The sequence below is a fragment of the Salvelinus namaycush genome, chromosome 17 (assembly GCF_016432855.1).
Source record: "Salvelinus namaycush isolate Seneca chromosome 17, SaNama_1.0, whole genome shotgun sequence".
Classification (NCBI taxonomy): Eukaryota; Metazoa; Chordata; class Actinopteri; order Salmoniformes; family Salmonidae; genus Salvelinus; species Salvelinus namaycush.
This window is the reverse complement of record NC_052323.1, coordinates 2,441,853-2,463,622: the sequence shown is the minus strand read 5'-3', so window position 1 is coordinate 2,463,622 and position 21,770 is coordinate 2,441,853. Positions and strand designations below refer to the sequence as shown.

General features: G+C 42.2%; 3 protein-coding genes and 1 non-coding gene across 4 annotated transcripts; 3 read left to right on the top strand and 1 right to left on the bottom strand.

The window, feature by feature from the left end:
* The first annotated feature begins 1,429 nt into the window (after nucleotides 1-1,429).
* On the top strand, nucleotides 1,430-6,027 carry LOC120062222 (regulator of nonsense transcripts 3B-like). The gene is made up of 10 exons (XM_039012034.1): nucleotides 1,430-1,662; nucleotides 1,978-2,084; nucleotides 2,168-2,274; nucleotides 3,239-3,337; nucleotides 3,436-3,546; nucleotides 3,692-3,735; nucleotides 3,825-4,013; nucleotides 4,126-4,271; nucleotides 4,365-4,695; nucleotides 4,880-6,027. Exons 1-10 carry the CDS (start codon nucleotides 1,549-1,551, stop codon nucleotides 4,976-4,978), a joined length of 1,347 nt encoding a protein of 448 aa, XP_038867962.1. The 5' UTR covers nucleotides 1,430-1,548; the 3' UTR covers nucleotides 4,979-6,027.
* Nucleotides 6,028-6,165: 138 nt separating this feature from the next.
* On the top strand, nucleotides 6,166-8,900 carry LOC120062221 (60S ribosomal protein L39-like). Its single transcript, XM_039012033.1, has 3 exons — nucleotides 6,166-6,312; nucleotides 6,684-6,787; nucleotides 8,699-8,900. Exons 1-3 carry the CDS (start codon nucleotides 6,181-6,183, stop codon nucleotides 8,745-8,747), a joined length of 285 nt encoding a protein of 94 aa, XP_038867961.1. The 5' UTR covers nucleotides 6,166-6,180; the 3' UTR covers nucleotides 8,748-8,900.
* Nucleotides 6,884-7,017, top strand: LOC120062602. The gene has a single exon (XR_005478422.1). It is a non-coding gene; the product is annotated as a small nucleolar RNA SNORA69 (small nucleolar RNA).
* A 5,717-nt stretch (nucleotides 8,901-14,617) lies between the features above and the next one.
* On the bottom strand, nucleotides 14,618-16,266 carry pttg1 (PTTG1 regulator of sister chromatid separation, securin). Its single transcript, XM_039011757.1, has 6 exons — nucleotides 16,099-16,266; nucleotides 15,638-15,725; nucleotides 15,265-15,407; nucleotides 15,099-15,180; nucleotides 14,849-15,010; nucleotides 14,618-14,775 (listed from the first exon to the last, which is right to left on the bottom strand). Exons 2-6 carry the CDS (start codon nucleotides 15,720-15,722, stop codon nucleotides 14,690-14,692), a joined length of 558 nt encoding a protein of 185 aa, XP_038867685.1. The 5' UTR covers nucleotides 15,723-15,725; nucleotides 16,099-16,266; the 3' UTR covers nucleotides 14,618-14,689.
* Nucleotides 16,267-21,770: the final 5,504 nt, after the last annotated feature.

Genomic DNA, 21,770 nt, shown 5'->3' with positions numbered 1-21,770 from the left:
AGAGCTGTTGCCAGAATTTAATGTTCATTTCTCTACCATAAGCCACCTCCAACATCGTTTTTGAGAATTTGACAGTACGTCCAACAGGCTTCACAACAGCAGACCATGTGTAACCATGCCAGCCTAGGATCTCCACATCCGGCTTTTTCACCTGCGGGATTGTCTGAGATCAGCCACCCGGACAGCTGATGAGACTGTGGTTTTGCACAATGAAGAATTTCTGCGCAAACTGCCAGAAGCCGCCTCAGGGAAGCTTATCTGCGTGCTCATTGCCCTCACCAGGGTCTTGACCTGACTGCAGTTCGGCGTCAAAATTGACTTCAGTGGGCAAATGCTCACCTTCGATGGTCACTGGCACGCTGGAGAAGGGTGCTCTTCATGGATGAATCCCAGTTTCAACTGTACTGGGGAGATGGCGTTGTGTGGGCGAGCGGTTTGTTGATTTCAACGTTGTGAACAGAGTGCCCCATGGTGGCGGTGGGGTTATGGTATGGGCAGGCATAAGCTACGGATAACAAACACAATTGCATTTTATCGCCGGCAATTTGAATACACAGAGATATCGTGAGGAGATCCTGAGGCCCATTGTCATGCCATTCATCCACCTCCATCACCTCGTGCTTCAGCATGATAATGCATGGCCCCATGTCACAAGGATCTGTACACAATTCCTGGAATCTGAAAATGTCCCAGTTCTTCCTTGGCCTGCATACTCACCAGACATGTTACCCATTAAGCATGTTTGGGATGCTCTGGATCGACATGTACCAGTTTGTTACTGTTAATATCCAGCAACTTTGCACAGCCATTGAAGAGGAGTGGGACAACATGCTACAGGCCTCAACCAAAAGCCTGATCAACTCTATGCGAAGGAAATGTGTCAAGTTGCATGAGGCAAATGGTGGTCACACCATATACTGACTGGTTTTCTGATCCACATCCTTTTTTTTTTTAAGGTATCTGTGACCAACATATGCATATCTGTATTCCCAGTCATGTGAAATCCATAGAGTAGGGCTACATTAATTTATTTCAATTGACTGATTTTTGTTATATGAAACTGTTGCATGTTGCGTTCATATCATTGTTCAGTGTACTTGCACCTACACTGCTGTTATTTACTTGGTACTTTGCATCCACTGTCTTACATTATATGTAAATATTTGTGGCCAAAGTAAACCACAGTGTTGCCTATCGACACCCTCTTCTTAAATTTAGATTTTAAACCTAACTTTAACAACAATGATAATATAAGGTTAGGCATAAGGTTAAGACAAATAAGCTAATTTTAGTTTTCATACATTTTTACGGTATAGCCAATTTTGACTTTGTGGCTGTGGTAACTAGTGGACACCACCCCACACCATCACTGACGCAACACACTTTCAAGTGTCGCAGAACGTCTCTCCCCGAGTCTCCTAGCAGCCAATCAACAAGCAGTTTTTGTTGTTGACCGATAGAAGGAACTAGCTAGCAGCAAGTTAGCAATCAAGCAATTAAAAAAAGTTTATACAGGTCTGCAGATTGCTTCAAGTTTATGGCATAGATATGAAAGACGGCAAGGAAAATACTCGTCAGAGGGAGAAAAGGATGGAGATAAAATGCGAAAACATTGAAAAAACGGAGAAGCCAAAGCAGGAGAAGAAAGAAGTAATGACGAAGGTAACGTTACGCCAGCATTTGTAGTTGGCTAGCTAAACCAAAATGGCTAGCTACACGGATTTAATCTGGCAAGCTACTCCTGTATTGCTGGCTAGCTAGTAGATCAGGTGTAATTAGCCTGTATTTGAATTTAGTTGTCTAGTTATCTTTTGAATGTTGCCTATTGAAGAGATATATCTGTTAACGTTAAAGTTAATGAACCTGTTATAGCCAGCTAACGTTAGTTACCGTTAACCAACGCTTAGAGGCTGAATCTGCTATTTTAACTATCTGGCTTGGATATTATCTTGGTAAATTAACATTTGAGCGCCACAGATCATTATCCGACGTCTGCCTCCAAGCATAACCAAGGAGGAACTGGAGGAGCAATTGCAGCCACTTCCAGAAGTGGATTACTTAGAATTTTTCTCCAATGACAGCAGGTGCGTATCGTCTGATGAACGATTGTCAGTCAGAATCACATATTTGGTACCCTGGTTACTTACTTAGTTTTTCTTCTATACAGCATGTACCCCCATGTCTTCGCCAGAGCATACATCAACTTCAAGATTCCGGAAGATATTGTACTTTTCAGAGACCGGTTTGATGGATATGTGTTCGTTGATAATGGAGGTGTGATACATTTAATTTCAATACACTATTGACATCTAATAAGTGCTGAGCGATTAACCAACATTGAATTTTTCCATGGTTATTAAACATCTAATTGACTGACGCCTGTTAAATTACTTTAATTCCGTTTTTTTTTGTGAGCCCAACGTAGCGTTTCTCTAGAGAAGTCAAATAATTCATGAGATAAATTGTCAAACTATTTGGGACACTGGGCGGAAGGGAGTTGTAGTTTTCATCAAGCAAATATTCAACCTAGCTCAGCGCAGAAAGGCGGTAATTTAATACAATGACCATAATCCATTGCGCCTGTTTTTCCCCCGGTTCAGACAATGACAGATATCCTTACACCTGCTACGTTAGGTTAGATAAACACAGACCGCATGAGAGAGAAATGTACACAACGACGAGGGAGACGGACAGTTTGTGAATGCACGTCTAATCTACTTTAAAGCACTTGTAAAATTATTTCGTCAGACAGCTCTGCAGCTTACTTACAGGCTAGCCTAGCTAAATAGGATGACTAAAGACAGTCTGGTCGGGGTTGGCTGGCTGCTTCTGCTTGAGCAGAGATGAGATGATGACTTTAAGGAATTAACAATAATAGTCATAAAATAAAAACTAAATAATATACACAACCTAAATATTTGATTATTTCCTACTTTTCTATTGATGTCTACCAAATGTGGACCTGATAGACAATGGAATATTTTCAATGTTTTGACAATTTAATGTTCATTGTTTTTGTCTTTGGAACTTCAATTTAAAATAATTGATTTTAAAATGCATTTAATTAATGTCTTAAAATGTTTATCAAAATGGAAAATCGTTATTCTTTAAAACAATTGAACCGAACTGACCTCAAAGCACTAATAGCTTAGAAATAATAACAACCACGCAATATTAGCCTAGGCAGCAGCTTCTGATTGCCTTGTGTGTTAATGCTGTGGCTTATTTTGTTTAACAGGGCAGGAGTATCCAGCCATTGTTGAATTTGCTCCTTTTCAAAAGATTGCCAAAAGAAGGAGTAAGAAAAAGGATGCTAAAAGTGGAACAATAGATGAAGGTGAAAATGTTACATGAGGTATTTTATGGTTGGTTGCAATTGCACACCATTTAAATCCTCTAGCTCGAACGTCCCACTGAGACACTTTGTTCTTTTAGATGCTGACTACAAGAAATTCCTGGAGATTTATAATGGCGACGATGAAAAGTTTACATCCACCCCTGAGACTCTACTGGAGGAAATAGAGGCTAAAACAAAGGAACTAGTAGGTGTGTAAACATATTTTCTGGTAACATTTGGTTGACATCAAAGCCAGTTGAAACACTCTAGATGTGTGTCAATGTGAAATCAAGTAGTGTTCCCTGTGAAAGAGATATTTCAGTAATGGATGAGGCATGATTTTACCCCCCCCAGCTAAGAAAATGACTCCCCTTTTGGACTTCTTAAAGAACAAACAGGTATGTGTTTTCTGTAGGAAATAATATATCTTGCATGATATATGAGGCTGGATAGACTATTCATATGGCTTTTGTCTGCTGATGGTCAGAGAATCCGTGAGGAAAAGAAAGAGGAAAGGAGGAGACGAGAACTCGAACGTAAGCGCCTGAGGGACGAGGAACGTCGGAAGTGGAGGGAGGAGGACAGGAGAAAGCGCAAAGAAGCAGAGAAGTTCAAGAAAGGAGACAAACCTTCCGAGAATGATAAAGACCAAGCGAAGGAGGTGCCAAAAATCAAGGTATGGAAAGGAGAAGAAATTCTGTTAAACTACTTGACTGTATGAATCCGGATGATCCCGAAGAGTAACAGACTGCTCTTTTCATGTTTATCTGTTTTCTGTCTCCGTTCAGCTCTTGAGAAAACCAGACAGAGGAGATGATGTGGAGAAGTTAAAGAAACCTGAGAAGGACAAGATGAAAGACGACAGAGCTCCAGGGTGTCCTGATATGACGAAACGCCGAAACTTCGAAACCAGGGAGGACAGGGTATCACGGAAGTGAGTGGTCATCACCATTCATCTCTTAGAGATGTTACAGGTCTTTAACATAAAGGCTTACATTGTATTCATGAACATGTTCTTGTCTTTCAGAGCTGATGGAAATGGACACAAAGACTTCAGAGAGCGTGACGTAGAAAGGGACAGAAACCGCGAACGAGACAAGGAGAGGGAGCGGCGGCAGAAAGAGAAGGAGCGCATCAGACGACTAGACGATGATCGACGAAGGAGGAGGGAAAGGCACGATGGAGAGAACTCCTACAGAAAGCGAGAGGAAGAAGAGAAAAGGGAGAAAAGAGATCGTGTCTGGGAAAAGAGAAGGGGCGAGAATGCCGGGGATTCTGCAAGCCATACTGATAAGCCTAAAAAGTCAGAAGAAACCCTGAGGGAGGAGAAAGCTAAAAGAGATTGTTTAAGAAACAAGGTAGTAACTTCAGTCTTTCTTGGTATATAGTCAAATATGCATTTTTCCTAATCAATCAATTCCTTGGGTTAATCGGGATATTCTATTACATTTGTTCCCTTTTCTCCTGATTTCCTATGTTGATCTGATCACATTCCTTAATAGTTTTGTTGTGTATTTTCTATTTCATTCCCTTGTGCATCAGGATCGGCCTGCCATTCAGCTATACCAGCCAGGTGCCAGGAACCGAGGAGGAGAAACTCATGCTGAGGCGCGAGACCAAGAGAAGGGAGTTGAAGGATAAAAAAAAATGACCACAAATAAAGAATGATTAAACGATTGAGAGGAATCTGCTCTGAGCCAAGCAAACTGGTGCCAGAGAGGCTGCTGCAGTAGTGCTTCTGCAGAGCCACATCCCGTCCTCCCACTCCCAACCAGAGGAAGGGATGTGACCATGGTGTCTCCCCTCAGGGCCTGAAGGTGCCCCGCTTTTAGTTTTGTTTATGGAGAAAAGCAAGGGAAAGTCGGCGTTTTAATGTTTGCAGGAGTTTGGCTATGGGGTGGCAGGTAGCCTAGTGGTCAGAGCGTGGGCCTTTTAACCGAAAGGTTGCAAGATCGAATCCCCAAGCTGACAAGGTAAAAATCTGTCGTTCTGCCCCTGAACAAGGCAGTTAACCCACTGTTAACTGGCTGTCATTGAAAATAAGAATTTGTTCATAACTGACTTGCCTAGTTAAATAAAGGTAAGATAAAATAGGGCAAAATGAGAAAAAGCCAACGCTCTAGGACCACATGAATTTAAAGTGACCTTACTACAGTTTTGGTACAGTCTGCTACACAGTTGCGAAGCACAGTTCTTATATTATACCCTCATTAGTTGTTCATACGTTTAAAAAAATATCACATGCAATATGTTATTTAATTTAGAAACAGTGTAGGAGACTATATCCTGTTGCTTCTTTCAAAAACTAGACATATTTTAGGTTTATAGTTACATTTATAAGTTTGTTTTCTATTTCCCCAACAAGTCCTCAATACTCTGTAAAGGTAAAAAACAAACAATATTAAGCTATGTTATTTCATCCATTCAACAATTCAGGGGAATTAAAAAGTAATTAAATTTATAAATACATAACTGTGAGCTATGCCTTGACTTGAGACTGCACGCAACCCCTAATGGGTGGCTATTAAGTTGTGGCCTTCTCCGTCGTACTCATATACATCTTCATACATAAACAATGCTACAGTATGGTAACAACATTCTAATTGGAATAAGCATATATACCTTCATTTTTCATGATTGATGTAGACTTGCTAAACAAGAGTTACAAATGAGCGCAATAAAGAAAATATTGTTCTAAGTTGTGTATGGTATTTATTCAACACTCCAGATTGGTTTTTATGACAAACTGTACTGTAAATATAATTTCAGAGAACCAATCACTAATACTTTTTACAAGTGGTACAGAAGCGTCATGTTGATGCAATGCTGGAGTGGTCCACTCGATGACGCTGTGTGCGCGTAGCGCAAGACTTTGCTACACTTTGATTGGTTGGGGTTGCCTACATCACCAACGCTTCCCCTCCTTCTTTCTCTTCGGCCTCCGCCATTGTGGTGTAAGGACTGCGGACAAAATGGTAAGTTAAAATCTTATAACATCCTTGTCTACATGAGTGAAATGCATTATTGTTCATTACATTTGCAGAAAGTGTTTTTAACGGCAACACCGAAAGCCGTTATATTGTCTTCAATACCAGTATTGAATTCCTAAAAAGTAACGTTTTAGTAGCGTGTGGCCGGGTTGTCGATCAAATTTACTTGACTTCCAGAAGTATACTTCCTGCCTTCAACAGACTTGTCTGCCTATAGTAATCTAGCTGTAACTGAAGTGCACCGAGTTAGTTGGCAGGTTTACCTAACGTAAGTGTAGTATGCCATGAAGGGAATGTAGGTTTGCATGTGATGTATGTTACCCTAGTTAACTAACACAGCCCCATCTTAATTTCAGTCGTCCCACAAGACTTTCAGGATCAAGCGCTTTCTCGCCAAGAAACAGAAGCAGAACAGGCCCATCCCACAGTGGATCAGAATGAAGACTGGCAACAAGATCAGGTATGTGTGTAGCTACATTCCTAGCATCCCGCTATCCTGTACAACGCATAAAATGGTCTAATGTTAACTAGTGCTGAATGGATGCTCTGACCATCTAAAGCAGGTCTGCAATTACAGTACTCCAATCAGTGGGTGTGCTGTCATTAATCCTGCTGAGAGTAACATTCTGCTTTGGAGTTCACACTTTGTCACATCACCTGTGATGGGGATTCTCTTTAGTATTGACAGTGCAATTAAGACTACAGCATCATAGTTGCCTGACAGGGCTCAAAGCTGCGACCGTTTGACTTGAGTTACAGTTCGACTCCAACTTTTGTTCACAATTTGCAATTTAAAATATATTATTCAAACAGCAGTGGGTATGCAACAATGTATGCAGGCCAGGTATACTAAGTTTGGTTCAAAGTCTTGGTTGATTATTTGTAAACTGCAATTCAGTCACGTGCTGTTTGAATACATTTCTATAGGCCCCCCCCCCCCAAAAAAACTAACCAATTTAAATTGACTGCAAAGTAAGCCTACCTGTCAGAATGATATCATGATTTGTTTCAATCGCTGGACAATTGTTTCGCTAACTCTGCCATCACATGTAGCTGACATTGTACAGTACAAAAACACTACTAGCCAAACACAACGATCTCTTGCTAGGCTCACAATTTTTATCGCACCTTTATTTAACCAGGTGGGCCTGCTGAGAACACGTTATCATTTACAACTGCGACCTGGCCAAGATAAAGCAAAACAGTGCAACGACAGAGTTACACATGGGATAAACGAACAGTCAATAACACGATAGAAAATCTATATACAGTGTGTGCAAAAGGAGTTAAGGCAATAAATGGACCATAGTAGCGAAGTAATTACAATTTAGGAAATTAACACTGGAGTGATAGATGTGCAAAAAAGTTACTTAAAACAATATGGGCAAGAGGTAGGTAGTTGGAGAGGGCAACTACTCTCCTCTAATATTTTGTTCAGACCTCAAAAGTGCTCTTCTGATGTGGTTTAAGCGTTGTGGACTTTGAGCATCACATTTTTGTAGTTGCAACTTTTGAAAAGGAACCTAAACAGAATTTACCAAAATATAAAACCTGAATACATTTTTATATATTAATAGGGCCTTACAACTAGATTGACTGTTCAAAATCGCTAGCAATAACGCCGTTTTTAGAGATTGTTAGAATGTGTATGGAGGGTAGGTTGTTATACGTTACTTGCTCTGCCCGCAAGTATAAAGAGAATTTTAAATTATCGGCCGCTTTCCCAGGCCAGTGTTCTTTTCATTTGGCGCCAGTAGCTTTCAGTTGGTACTGGCCCGGTGTTGCCACTGGCAAATGTACCTTTTAATGTCAAGGCCTGCAAAGGCATGTTACTTTTAAAAGATGTCTAGTCATTATTAGCCTGGTTCCATGGAATGCAGGTACATTATGGGACACTGGTCAAGTCTTTATTGCCCCAAAATTGGTGTGCCCAAATCACGTGCAGGTGTCATCAACTGAAAGTTGGTAGCAACAGTGCAGCCAGTGGGAAAAGTTAATCTAGCGCACTGACTGAGGTAATGATGTTCCTATCAAATAGTATGTTTGAATGTCTTTTTGCCATTTTGGGGCTTATTCCTGCTGTGCCTCATTTCTTTGCTTTTGAGCATATGGAATAAACAGCATTTGGTTGATATGTTTTACCAGTCAAATGCAATTTGTCAGTATTCTCTGGTCTTGTGAAATGACTTTAATTGGATTTATGCATCTGCTCAGACAAATTGTAAAGAAACAATATGGTGTTTACAACTAAACAAGCCTAAATACAAACGGTGTACTATGGCCCTTGAATGGATTTCAATCTAATGCCACCACGGAGATTGCTTGTGTTGTATTATCAGTCTGAGTTATTCCTGGTTTCACTGTGTTCCAGGTACAACTCCAAGAGGAGACACTGGAGGAGGACGAAGCTGGGCTTGTAAATATACAGGTCTTCAGATCTCCAGCATCTTCACCTGCCAAGGCCACCACCTGCTAGAACCTGGAGAGGAAGCCACACTATCTTGAACGGCAGTCTTTTTGTACAAATACTCTGGTTATGCGCGTGTTTAACAATAAAAGATTTGCGAGATGTGGTTGGGTTTGTCTAAACTCAATTCGTCCTTTACTCTGGAAATGCTTTTTAAATGCTTCCAGTGCAAGTAAGTGTCTCTTATCCCCAAAGTTTGCCAGCCATGTATCATACTGGTGTTGCCTACTTAATGACAGGGTTGACAGCGCAACATTCTACATTTGATTACGGGAAGGCATCCCACTCAAGTAAGGGTCACTGGGAATTGACAAAATTACTAACTAGTCACCCTGTCAGTGTAATTAGTTGAGGATTCAGATTTACTTTAGTATTTTTACTTGGCATAAACCTAAATGTAAGCTGGTAAAAGATGTATGACCTTGTGAGAGGGTTGAATGGTCCCCTTACCCTGCTCCACCAGTGGGAGTGGAGGGGGGGGGAAATGGTGCAATACTTTTCTGCACTAGTGAGACAAATGATGCGTTGATCAGTGACTCAGACTTCCTGGAAACGATATTGGAAGCCCAATCTAAAGTCCAATTGGGAATGGGCTGACGTGTTAATGTTCAATCCAAAGGAACCAAAGTGTGATAGAAGTGAAGATTGGTGTTCTGTTTTTTTATAGTCTTATCAAATGACCATACCACCTTTAGAGCAATTGTTAATTTTGTATGCATTATCAAATGTCATTTGTTGCATGATCTGTAAGCCGGTATAGACTAATGGTGAAATATTTATGGGTCCTTCCTAACAATGCAGAGAAATAACGCAAGGAATAAATACACAATGAATAATGACACTTTCGCTGGATACTCAGGGTACTGAGTCGATTTGCGGGAATACAGGGTAATTGAGGTAGCTGTGTACATTTTAGGTGGGTGTAAAGTGACTAAACAGAATAGATGAGCAGTGTATGATTTGTCAAAAGTTTGTGCAGGTGGTTCTGGTAGCTAATTGGTTAACTATTTAGCGGTCTTATGGCTTGAGTAGAAGTTGTTTGGGTCCAGATTTGGTGCATCAGTACTGCTTTCTGTGCGGTAGAGAGAACAGTCTGACATGGGTAGGTGAGGTCTGACTATTTTTAGGTCCTTCCTCTGACACTGCCTGTGACAGCTTGGCCCCAGTAATGTACTGGGCCGCATGCACTACACTTGAGTGCCTTGCGGTCGGATGCCAAGGAGGTGCCATATCAATTGGCGATAGTCAAGATGCTCTCAGTGGTGCAGCTGTAGAACTTTGAGGGCCCATTCCAAATCTTTTCAGCCTCCTGGGGGAAGAGGCATTGTGCCTTTTTCATGTCGGTTTTTGTGTTTTAATTACAAACTGGTTAGTTCGAGCCTGCAAGCTGTGGTATATCAGAACATATTTTTTATTTTTTTAATGACTAGTTGTCTAATTACATTGGTAACCAGTTTATAGTAGAAATAGAGCTCCTCTGGATTTTATGGTATACAGTGTATTGACAATATAATATGGCTAAGGGCTGTATCCAGGTGCTCCTCTTTGTGTCCTGATTTACAACAGCCCTTAGCCATAATATATTGGACATATACCACACCGCCTCGGGCCTTATCTAACGTCTCTATAGTTCTGTAGCACTTGCTTACACGACCTGCAGAAAGTGTCAAAATTAGGGTTTCGCGAAAGCTTATACAAAATCTGCATAACTCATTTTTGGTGTAGAAACCCTGTTGATCAAGGAGCACACTTGTGCATGCCTTCAATTAAAGTTTTATTTAATGAAATAACATTTTTTTAATACAATCAAGTCTAAAACAAACAAAACAATTGTGTGCAAGAAACGGTTCCACTGCTGTGCTGCCCATAATCAGATTGGTTATTCACCAATTATAAACTGGGTGGTTCAAGCCCTGAAAGCTGCAGACCGTGGTTTATCAGACCGTATATCATGGGTATGACAACATTTAGTTTTACTGGTCTAATTACATTGGTAACCAGTTTATAATAGAAGTAAGGCGCATTGGGGGTTTATGCTATATGGCCAATATACCACGGCTAAGGGTTGTGTCCTAGTACTCGGTGTCGCATCCTGCGTAAGAACAGCCCTTAGCCATGGTATATTTGCCATATACCACACCCCTCAGCCTTATTGCTTAAGTGGCTTAGCATACTGTGCGTAAAAGCGCAAATGCGTGAGTCTACAAGCTATAATCGATGTGACTCGTCATAAAGACACTTGATTTTGAGTGGGAAAAAATACCTTTGTGTGGCCATCTGACCTTTAACTTTTGTTCACAAAAGACAAGAATGGGGGAAAATTACTTTTTAGATGATCCGCGCCATCTGCCATTCCTCAGAGCCCGATCAAAGTAGACTGGATTGTCTCTCATCACTTAATTCTGACTTGGGTACTAGCGTGGCACTGCACGCAATGTTGTTATTTGGGTTTTGCAGACGCACCCTACGGTGCGCATCGTACCAAGTGCTAAGAAGCTCCATCTCCTCTGCGGCGTTGCCCTTCAAATTATTTCATAGTTTCCATCTACAACAGACACCATCCGTGCGTGCTGCATGGGGTCCAGAGCCAAACATCCCATCAACTTCCCTTAAATACGCATTGGAACATCTTGACAACAGAACATAAATCCACCGGACGAGTTGTTCAATAGTAAGTCTTTCAAGTGTTACGCATGGCGAGCGAGTCTCTCTCGAGTGCTCCACGTACAGCCTCTGCGATGCGTTACTGCTGGTCTCACCTCTGGCTGGCTCTGCTACCTTGATCTTCGTGCCGAAGCATAGTTAGCCGTACAGGTAGGTCTCTTATCCATTATTATTAGTTGGTTCAGATCCAAACTCCAATGCACATCCACCCTGTAAGGGTTGGAAATGTGTCGCAGAGTTGTATGCTGTCGTCTTACTGATGGTACTGTTATACACGTTGCTTGACTTACAGTTGAAGTAGGAAGTTTACATAAACCTAGGTTGGAGTCATTATAACTCGTTTTTCAACCACTCCACAAATTTCTTGTTAACAAACTATAGTTTTGGCATGTCGGTTAGGACATCTACTTTGTGCATGACACAAGTCATTTTTCCAACAATTGTTTATAGATTATTTCACTTATAATTCATTGTATCACAATTCCAGTGGGTCAGAAGTGTACATACACTAAATTGACTGTGCCTTTAAACAACGTGGAAAATCCCCGAAAATTATGTCATGGCTTTAGAAGTTTCTGATAGGCTAATTTACATCATTTGAGTCAATTGGAGGTGTACCTGTGGATGTATTTCAAGGCCTACCTTCAAACGCAGTGCCTCTTTGCTTGACATCATGGGAAAATATAAAAAAATCTGCCAAGACCTCAGAAAAATTATTGTAGACCTCCACAAGTCTGGTGCATCCTTGGGAGCAATTTCCAAATGCCTGAAGGTACCACGTTCATCTGTACAAACAATAGGTCGCAAGTATAAACACCATGGGACCACGCAGCCGTCATACCGCTCAGGAAGGAGACACGTTCTGTCTCCTAGAGATGAATGGTCTTTGGTGCGAAAAGTGCAAATCAATTCCAGAACAACAGCAAAGGACCTTGTGAAGATGCTAGAGGAAACAGGTACAAAAGTATCTATATCCACAGTAAAACGAGTCCTATATCGACATAACCTGAAAAGCCACTCAGCAAGGAAGAAGACACTGCTCCAAAATGGCCATAAAAAAAGCCAGACTACGGTTTGCAACTGTACATGGGGACAAAGATCATACTTTTTGGAGAAATGTCCTCTGGTCTGATGAAACAAAAATAGAACTGTTTGCCCATAATGACCATCGTTATGTTTGGAGGAAAAAGGGGGAGGCTTGCAAGCCAAAGAACACCATCCCAACTGTGAAGCACGGGGGTGGCAGCATCATGTTGTGGTGGTGCTTTGCTGCAGGAGAGACTGGTGCACTTCACAAAATAGATGGCATCATGAGGGAGGAAAATTATGTGGATATATTTAAGCAACATCTCAAGACATGTCAGGAAGTTAAAGCTTGGTTGCAAATGGGTCTTCCAAATGGACAATGACCCCAAGCATACTTCCAAAGATGTGGCAAAATGGCTTATGGACAACAAAGTCCATGTATTGGAGTGGCCATCACAAAGCCCTGACCTCAATCCCATAGAACATTTGTGGGCAGAACTGAAAAAGCGTGTGCGAGCAAGGAGGCCTACAAACCTGACTCAGTTACACCAGCTCTGTCTGGAGCAATGGGCCAAAATTCACCCGATTTATTGTGGGAAGCTTGTGGAAGGCTACCCAAAATGTTTGACTCAAGTTAAACAATTTAAAGGCAATGCTACTAAATATGTGTATGTAAACTTCTGACCCACTGGGAATGTGATGAAAGAAAAAAAGCTGAAATAAATCATTCTCTCTATTATTCTGACATTTCACATTCTTAAAATAAAGTGGTGATCCTAACTGACCTAAGACAGGGAATTTTTACTAGGATTAAATGTCAGGAATTGTGAAAAACTGAGTTTAAATGTATTTGGCTAAGGTGTATGTAAACTTCTGACTTCAACTGTATATATGGGGCATACAACAATCTCATCTCTGTAGATTTTGCTGCAGAGACAATCAATAGATCATTTATTCTGGTATTGCCCCTATGTAGCTTGTTTCTGGTCACAGGTTCAGGATTGAAATAAAGGTTACAAATAGCAGTGTTGGGCGATTTGGAAAGCCATAGTCGGTCAACATACTCGTAGGAAAGGTTTATCTTTAGCTCACAATCTGGGGATACTATATGATTGTAAGGTTAAAAAATGGTATATCACAGCACAATTGAAAAATACATAGCACATGGAAACCAAAAGATGGTCTATGGTGATAGGTGGGATGGGCTGAGGGTTAGGATTAAATAGCTTGTTTGGTATTGTATTGTTGTGACTGCTTTATATTAAAGTACCATGTATATGCACAATATACACTACCATTCAAAAGTTTGTGGTCACTTAAATTCTTGGTTTTGAACAAGCACATTTGTTTATAAAAATACATAATTGAGCAGAAAGACAGTGTAGGAAATTACTATTGTTGCTGGAAACAGCTGATTTTAAGTGGATTATCTAGATCGTTGTACAGAGGCCCATTATCAGCAACGATCACCTGTGTTCCAATGGCACGTTGTGTTAATTAATCCAAGTTTATAATTTTAAAAGGGTAATTGATCATTAGAGAACCCTTTTGCAATTACGTTAGCACAGCTGAAACCTTGTGCTGATTAAAGCAATTAAACTGGCCTTTAGACTAGTTGCGTGTCTGGAGCCTCAGCATTTGTGGGTTTGATTACAGGCTCAACATGGCCAGAAACAAAGACCTTTCTTCTGAAATGCGTCAGTATTCTTGTTCTGAGAAATTAAGACTATTCCATGCGACAAATTGCCAAGAAACTGAAGATCTTGTACAACGCTTTACATAGATTGTTATGCTAGATCATGTACTTGGTATAGTCCACACCTAACAGTAACTCCTGTTAATAGTGTAGTCTACATGAAATCCCTTAGGCTGGCCCCAGTTCTGTTCCTGCAGTCTTGCCCCAATGACAATGAGTTGGCATCACAATGACCATAGTTAGCAAAACAGCAGCACAGACAAGTCTTGGACCAGGTAAAGAATTCCTGACAGTACTGCTCACACATATCCTAAATGATATGCCTTGAATAGGTACGCAATGTTGACCAAAATACTTGTCAGACTTCCGCATGATCTTGCAAGTGTTAGATTTGCAGCAGCCAATGCAACACATGAAATTAAAAATCAGTAACACTATTCAGGATTTCATAAACAAACTTTATTGATAAGAAAAGATGAACAGGTGAAAAACAGTACAAAGCTATAGACTCAGCATTCATCCATCTCTGGGGGCAGGTCAATGGTCAGCTTGTTGATAGTTTGAAGGAATGCATCCAATTCTGTAGCACAATTGTCTGAGGAAAATAAAAGAAACTGAAATGACAAACTGACAATTTATTTAATTGAACCCCAAATTCTGAAACGAACCTGAGCGAGGTAGGTTCTTCAACGGAGAAAAACATGTGTATGTCTCAAGCACTTCAAAGTCCTCTTCAGGCAGATATTGCATTTCTGGGAGACGTACCAGTCCAGGCAGCACAAGATGACTCAGGCAAACCACATCCTCTGGGATGACATAGTTCTCAAACTCTAGAACCACAAAGAATTAAAAAAGTTAGTGGGTGGTTATCAGAAAGGTGGCAGGATATCAAAGGGTAAAACACCAGAGTTTACTTACCAAGTGGGTCATAGGGGATAAACCTCTCAATATCTGGGTATTCTTCTACTTTGGTCTGAGGGAGGGTTTTAACTTTTGTTTCCTGAAGAGAGAAAAATCATGATTACTATACAGATCTAGGCACACCACCTGGCAAAAACAATTTGTCAAATTGTGAGTTTATGACCTGTGTCTCAAGGAGTTTGTTCTTCTCTTGTCCATTTACAGCTGGCATTGATGTGATCTTGTTCACTGCTCCCAAAGCCTTGCGACCAGACTGTAAAGGAGCATGAAAGTTCTTTCCAGTCACAGGGGTCTTCAAGAGGTTCTCTGTAAGCATATATTTTAAGTGGTAAATAGGTTGAGCAAAGTATACACTATTGATAACAATCATGGACAATCGTTTACATTTTACTGTCTCAGATGGTAACAGAAGTGCATGTGTTCTCATGGTGGTTAAAACACCCAATGTAGCCTTGGTTATGAAGCATACAGACAGTTCTATCAAAGCAGATGTAAACGAAGGTAAATAATTGACAATTGTAAGTAGGGCAGAGTACCTGGAACAGATTGCAACCGCTGGCGCATCTTCAGAGCAGGTGTATGGAGGGTTGCATTTCTCTCAGTGAAGATGATTGAAGCCATTTCCTGTTTGGGCAAGTGGTAATTAGTAAAATCGTGTTAGCTAGCTAATCAGACATTTCAGACAATTTGCTACCTAGGCTAGTCATTATCAACTATCAGGGAATCAAAATACGCTTGAGGTTTATGACAACCCGAGAGTAACGTTAGTGAGGACAGCGTCCAAGTTCGATCATCTTCGGTTTGGTTGGTGGAAGGCATGACTAGTTAGCAGCCGTTTTACTCCAGGGAGGCTTGTAACGTTATCCCGCTGCTAGCTAGCAGGGATGGCTTTTGTCATTCAAAAGCGATAGCAAGATATTTACATTGCTAATAATGTGCAAACTTAGTGTCAATTACTCAACGTTTGCTGGCTAGTGGTCATATGAGTGCAGCTTACCGTTCTCTTGTCCGGTATCGTTAGGCTTGCCCGTTTGTTTTGTTTTGGATAAGCGGAAACGTCTTCGCGGCTTCCTTTTTAAACTGCGCCTCTCGTCATCCCATTGGTTTACGTGCGCACGGGGGAGCCAGTCGCACAGGGGAGCTGTAAAAGTGGAATAATGCGATGCCTCTTCTCTCTGCTTGAGATAATAATAAGGCTTTTGTGTAACAGTTACCTCCCGAATGAAAACAGAAACAGACAAACATACATACGTGTGACCAATATTTATGTCACGCTTGATCTGAAGAAGTAGCAGCAATTGGGATCAGAAGCTATATTATAGTTTAGGCCTATGATCATAACGGTATAAACTCAATCACAACAAGCGAAGGCTATCAATCAAAATGGTTTGGCTACAGTCAGACTTTTTTTAAAACGTTTCAACAAGACTGGTAATATAACAATTTCATGACAATGATCAGGGCACTACAATAGTAGATTTGCATTCACCTCTACTACAATCTATTACATTTTTTCTGTGTGCCTATAACAATTTTTTCACTGATATAAAATATTTTCACTATTTTTTCATCTGTTTCCCCCTTGATATGTCATAATCCTCCTAGTATAAAGTTTAGCATTCGGTGGAATGGCTACTGGCTTTTATGAAGTATTTTGTGGCATTTTACTGGTCCAGCCGCTCCAGCCTACCCAGAAGGTTCAAATGAAGGAAAATAGGGGAGAGATCCTATTAGGATGTATGGCATTTTTGAGTTATGCAAACATTAATTCATCAGTTTAACATAGTTTATACTGATATGCCCCACCCTTTTTAAAAGTTTATATTTCAATTAATTATCTTACAAAAAAAATATCGGAGGACAAGTAGGAACATTCTCTCGTGTATGTCTGTTGTACTATGCAGTTTCCATTACCGTTCTCTTGGCAGCGGGATATTATGCTGGCAGCACGATCCCGGATGATTTTTTCTAAAAATAAGAGTCCTACTATAAATAAATACATGCTACATTTTGCGAATATCGATGTTTGTACTCTAGTGCAGTACAAGTGTTTTTCACAGCATTGAAACCACCTTTAAATAGTAACTTTCACGAAGAAGAAGAAAAATATTCGAAAAACAGATGTTTTAGGCTTAGTTATAGTGAAACACGTCAATTCTAGTCTTAATTTTGACAGTTCGTTGTAAAAGTGATTGTATGTTGGTTTTATAGTACTAAATAAATCGACCTCTTTTTGCCCCTAGCGGTTCAACTCTACCATTGAAATCGTGATGTAGAGAGAGCCTCGACATCATCTAAAAGGAGGGGTTCGGTATGAAATACCTACACTTCCTTCTAGATGTGCTGGGTGGTACCAACTCAAGGTATTTGGCGATGGTATTGGTCTTTGGAGTGTACCAATATAATCTGCATGATGCTTCCTTGACTAGACTACTGACTGATGTTACACAAAATTCAAAAGGCAATAAGGCAGGCACATGACCAGTTTCAACGTTTTTGCTTGCGGTTTCATACACATCTATGTGCTTTTACGAAGAAATGAAACATGTAGGCTATGAGGATTATCGTTTATATTCATAGCTACATCCATCGTAACAAGAAATAGATGACAATGGTGGTGATGTCAACTCGTATTTTTCCTTAACCGCTATGACTGATTGGTGGCACAGACATACTGATCAGCTAAAAACAGTTGCTTCATAGTAGAGAGAATGCGGGTCCCGACAGAGTTCATTGCAGCGCATTCGGAATATTTCATGCTGCGGTTGGGAGCGGGCGGTCAGAAATACCATTTTGGGATGAAAATTGTTTTTGTTGTCCCGCAGATTATTTGTAAACAGTCATATTTCTGCTTTGTATGTGTTAGCCACCGTATTGTATTAAAAGCACATCTTTGTCGCATTATTCACACTCTCAGAATTCGCTGTTTCAAGTTAAGATAACTAAGTGGGACAACCACATATCTCAGTCACAGTGGTACATTTTTCCTCAATAAAGTAGCGATCAGTAAAGTCAGAGCAAGTAAGGGGGGGGGGTCAAGCGCGAGTGTTATTTCAGGATTATGATTTTTCGGGGGTAGGGTTGGGAGGGCCAAGATACCAGAGGTGTCAGAACGGAGTGCTCTGGTTGGGTTTTAGAGTTGGAGCAAAGCCTGAAGGTAGGGAGAGGCAGTACCTCTTGTTGCTCCTTAGGCAAGTACCATGGTCTTGCGAGCTTTCACTGGAAGCCAGTGTGCGGAGGAGCGGGGTGACATGGGAGAACTTGGAAAGGTGGAACACCAGGCAGGCTGTGGCGTTCTGGATGACAAGTGCCTGGATTAGGACCTGCGCCGCTTTCTGTGTATGGTAGGGTCGTACTCTATGGATGTTGAAGAGAATGAACTTGCAAGAGCGAGTTACTGCTTTGATGTTTGCAGATAACAGCAGGGTGTTGTCCAGGGTCACGCCAAGGTTCTTTGAACTATGGGAGGGGGGTGCCATGGAGTTGTCAACCGTGATGGAGAGGTCTTGGAGTGGGCAAGCCTTCCCAAGGAGGAAGAGGAGCTCCATCTTGTCGAGGTTGAGCTTGAGGTGGTGGGCCGACACTCAAGCTGAGATATCTGCCAGGCACGTAGAGATGCGTGTCGCCACCTGGGTGTCAGAACGGGGGAAGAAGAAAAGTAGTTGAGTGTCATCCGCATCGCAATGATAGGAGAGATCATGTGAGGATATAACGGAGCAGAGTGACTTGGAGAGGGCTTAGAGAGGAGAGGGCTTGGAACCGAGCCCTCAGGGACAGCAGTAGTGACAGTACGTGGTGCAGACACAGATCCTCTCCACGTCATCTCGTAGGAGCAGCCTGCCAAGTAGGATGCAATCCAAGTGTACAGCCATGAGAGGGTGGAGAGGAGGATCTGATGGTTCACAGTGTTGAAGGCAGCGGATACATCTAGGAGGATGAGAACAGAGGAGAGAGAGTTAGCTTTGGCCGCGCGGATAGCCTCCGTGACACAGAGAAGAGCAGGCTCGGTTGAGTGACCTGACTTGAAGCCTGACTGGTTAGGGTCAAGAAAATCGTTCTGAGAAATATAGCAAGAGAGTTGGTCAGAGACAGCATGCTCAAGGGTTTTGAAAAGAAAAGAAAGAAGGGTTACCGGTCTGTAGTTTCTGACGTCAGAGGAATCGAGTTGGTTTCTTGAGGAGGGGAGTGAATCGGATAATTTTGAAGTCAGAGGGGACGCCAGTGGTCAAGGACGAGTTAATGAGGGAAGTGAGGAACGGGACAAGGTCTCCAGAGATGATCTGGAGAAGGGAGGAGGCAATGGGGTTGAGCGGGCAGATTGTCGGGATTTCATCTGGAGAGAGGTCAAGGCGTCGGGGAGTTCCGTGTGAGTGGGACAAGTGGACTCAATAGGCTGAGTGAATGAGGATATTGTCAACCTTCTTTTCAAAGTCGTAGATAAAGTCATCCGCATAAACGGAGGAGGGGTTGAAGGTGGAGGGAGGAGGGAGGAGAAGGTGGAAAATAGTTTCCTAGGGTTATAGTGATAGAAAGTGGCTTTAGCAGTGGATACAGAGGAAGATAAGGTAGAGAGGAAGGAGTGAAAGGATGATAGGTTCTCCGGAAGTTTAGTTTTCCTCCATTTTCACTCAACTGCCCGCAGCCCTGTTCTGTAAACTCACAATGAGTCCCTCAGCCACAGAACAGAAGGGGAGGGCTGAGCCGGCCGGGAAGAAAGGGGACAGTGCGAGTCATAGGATACATAAAGGTAGGAGAGTTGGGTCGAAGAGGCAGAATCAGAAGACAGGAAGGAAAAGGATTTAGGGAGAGAAGGGAGAGATGATAGGATATAAGAGGAGAGAGTAGTGGGAGATAAAGAGCAAAGATTGCAACGGTGCATGGGGGCTGAGTGGCTAGGGTTGGAGGAAAGCGACACAGAAAAGGAAACAAAGTAGTGATCAGAGACCTGAAGGGGGGTTGCAGTGAGATTAGTAGGCAAACAGCCTCTAGTAAAGGTGAGGTCAAGCGTATTGCCTGCCTTGTGAGTGGGAGGGGACTGGTAAAGGGTGAGGTGAAAAGAGGCAAGGAGGGGAAAGATAGAGTTGGAAAGAAAGGAATCGAAGGCAGGCGTCGGGAGGTTGAAGTCGGCAAGTATGAAGAGCGGTGAACCATCATCAGGAAATGAGCTAATCAAGGGGTCAAGCTCATTGTGGAACTCTCTAAGGACACCTGGTGGACGATTGATGACAACATTGTTAAGCTTGAGTGGCCAAGTGACAGTGACAGCATGGAATTCAAATGAGGAGATTGACAGGTGAGAGAGGGAGAAAGAGAAAATCTCTACTTAGGAGAAATGATTCCGCCTGTGCCACCACCGCGACGACCAAATGCTACGAGAGAAAATGTCAGGCCCAAAAAGTCAAGGGACTGAGATAAACTCACCATTCTTGACCGCAGATCAGTAGTTCCGAACACTGCCAGAGACCAGGAAATCCACATGGGTTGTGCGTGCAGGGTACACTAAATTAGAAGGGTTGCAGTCAAGGGGTGGGGAGTGTCTGTAAAGCCTTCAGGAAGAGGAGTGAACTGAGATAGAAAACACACACATAGTTGCCAAAGCTACAAAAGAGCAAAATGAGGGCCTCCCGGGTGGCACAGTGGTCTAAGGCACTGCATCGCAGTGCTAGCTGTGCCACCAGAGATTCTGGATTCGAGCCCAGGATCTGTTTCAGCCGGCCACGACCAGGAGGCCCATGGGGCGTTGCACAATTGGCCCAGCGCCGTCCGGGTTAGGGAGGGTTTGGCCGGCAGGGATATCCTTGTCTCATCGTGCACTAGCGACTCCTGTGGCGGGACGGGCGCAGTGCATGCTGGTCGCTAGGTGTACGGTGTTTCCTCCGACACATTGGTGCGGCTGGCTTCCGGGTTGGATGTGCATTGTGTCAAGAAGCAGTGCGGCTTGGTTGGGTTGCGTTTCGGAGGACGCATGGCTCTCGACCTTCGCCTCTCCCGAGTCCGTACGTGAGTTGCAGCGATGAGACAAGACAGTAACTACTACCAATTGGGGAGAAAAAGGATTTTAAAAAAAGAGCAAAATGAGATAATCAGAAAATAACTAGCTAAAATACTCAAGTGAGAGAGTGATGTGGAGCCTTCCTCTCCTTCCTTTCGTCGAAGAACTCCGCAGAACAACTGCCCTCAGAAACTTCTTTGTTTCAGCGACGGTCTTAGTTTTTTGACAAGACCGCCGCTCACAGCTGCCACTGAGAAAATAGGGGGGACTGAAGTACTAATACTAATTTAATTGCCATGCAAAGGTGAAGAACACACCTCCCGGTACTAAATGTTGATTGTCTTGGAGAGGAGGAACCACTCCCGCTTCAATACAGCCTCTGATGGCCCTAGCTAGCAAAAAGACTTGTACTAGGCAACAACAAGATGAAGACAAAAATTCTACTTATCACTCCTGAAATATCAGGAGTCCTCTAGCGATAGAATAAGGTATGAAAACCAATAGGCTACCAAGAAAACCATTATAGCATCTGCAGTAACAGAGTATTCCAACCACTTCCTTCCTATGAACCAGTTGCTTTTTAAATGAATGTTTTTGGACAGAAAACCTGCGGCGAGGGTAGGATTCTAAGCTAACCTGGGCTGGCTCTTCTCTTCCAAGGTTATGAGGAACAGAGG

Coding starts and splice junctions, on each gene's coding strand:
- LOC120062222 (XM_039012034.1), top strand. CDS start 1,549: ATGAAAGACGGCAAGGAAAATACTCGTCAGAGGGAGAAAAGGATGGAG. Junction 3,338..3,435: donor AAGTGGAACAATAGATGAAG/GTGAAAATGTTA, acceptor TTGTTCTTTTAG/ATGCTGACTACAAGAAATTC. Junction 3,736..3,824: donor ACTTCTTAAAGAACAAACAG/GTATGTGTTTTC, acceptor GCTGATGGTCAG/AGAATCCGTGAGGAAAAGAA.
- LOC120062221 (XM_039012033.1), top strand. CDS start 6,181: ATGACGCTGTGTGCGCGTAGCGCAAGACTTTGCTACACTTTGATTGGT. Junction 6,313..6,683: donor TAAGGACTGCGGACAAAATG/GTAAGTTAAAAT, acceptor TCTTAATTTCAG/TCGTCCCACAAGACTTTCAG. Junction 6,788..8,698: donor AAGACTGGCAACAAGATCAG/GTATGTGTGTAG, acceptor ACTGTGTTCCAG/GTACAACTCCAAGAGGAGAC.
- pttg1 (XM_039011757.1), bottom strand. CDS start 15,722: ATGGCTTCAATCATCTTCACTGAGAGAAATGCAACCCTCCATACACCT. Junction 15,408..15,637: donor GCGGTTGCAATCTGTTCCAG/GTACTCTGCCCT, acceptor ATATGCTTACAG/AGAACCTCTTGAAGACCCCT. Junction 14,776..14,848: donor GAAGAACCTACCTCGCTCAG/GTTCGTTTCAGA, acceptor TATTTTCCTCAG/ACAATTGTGCTACAGAATTG.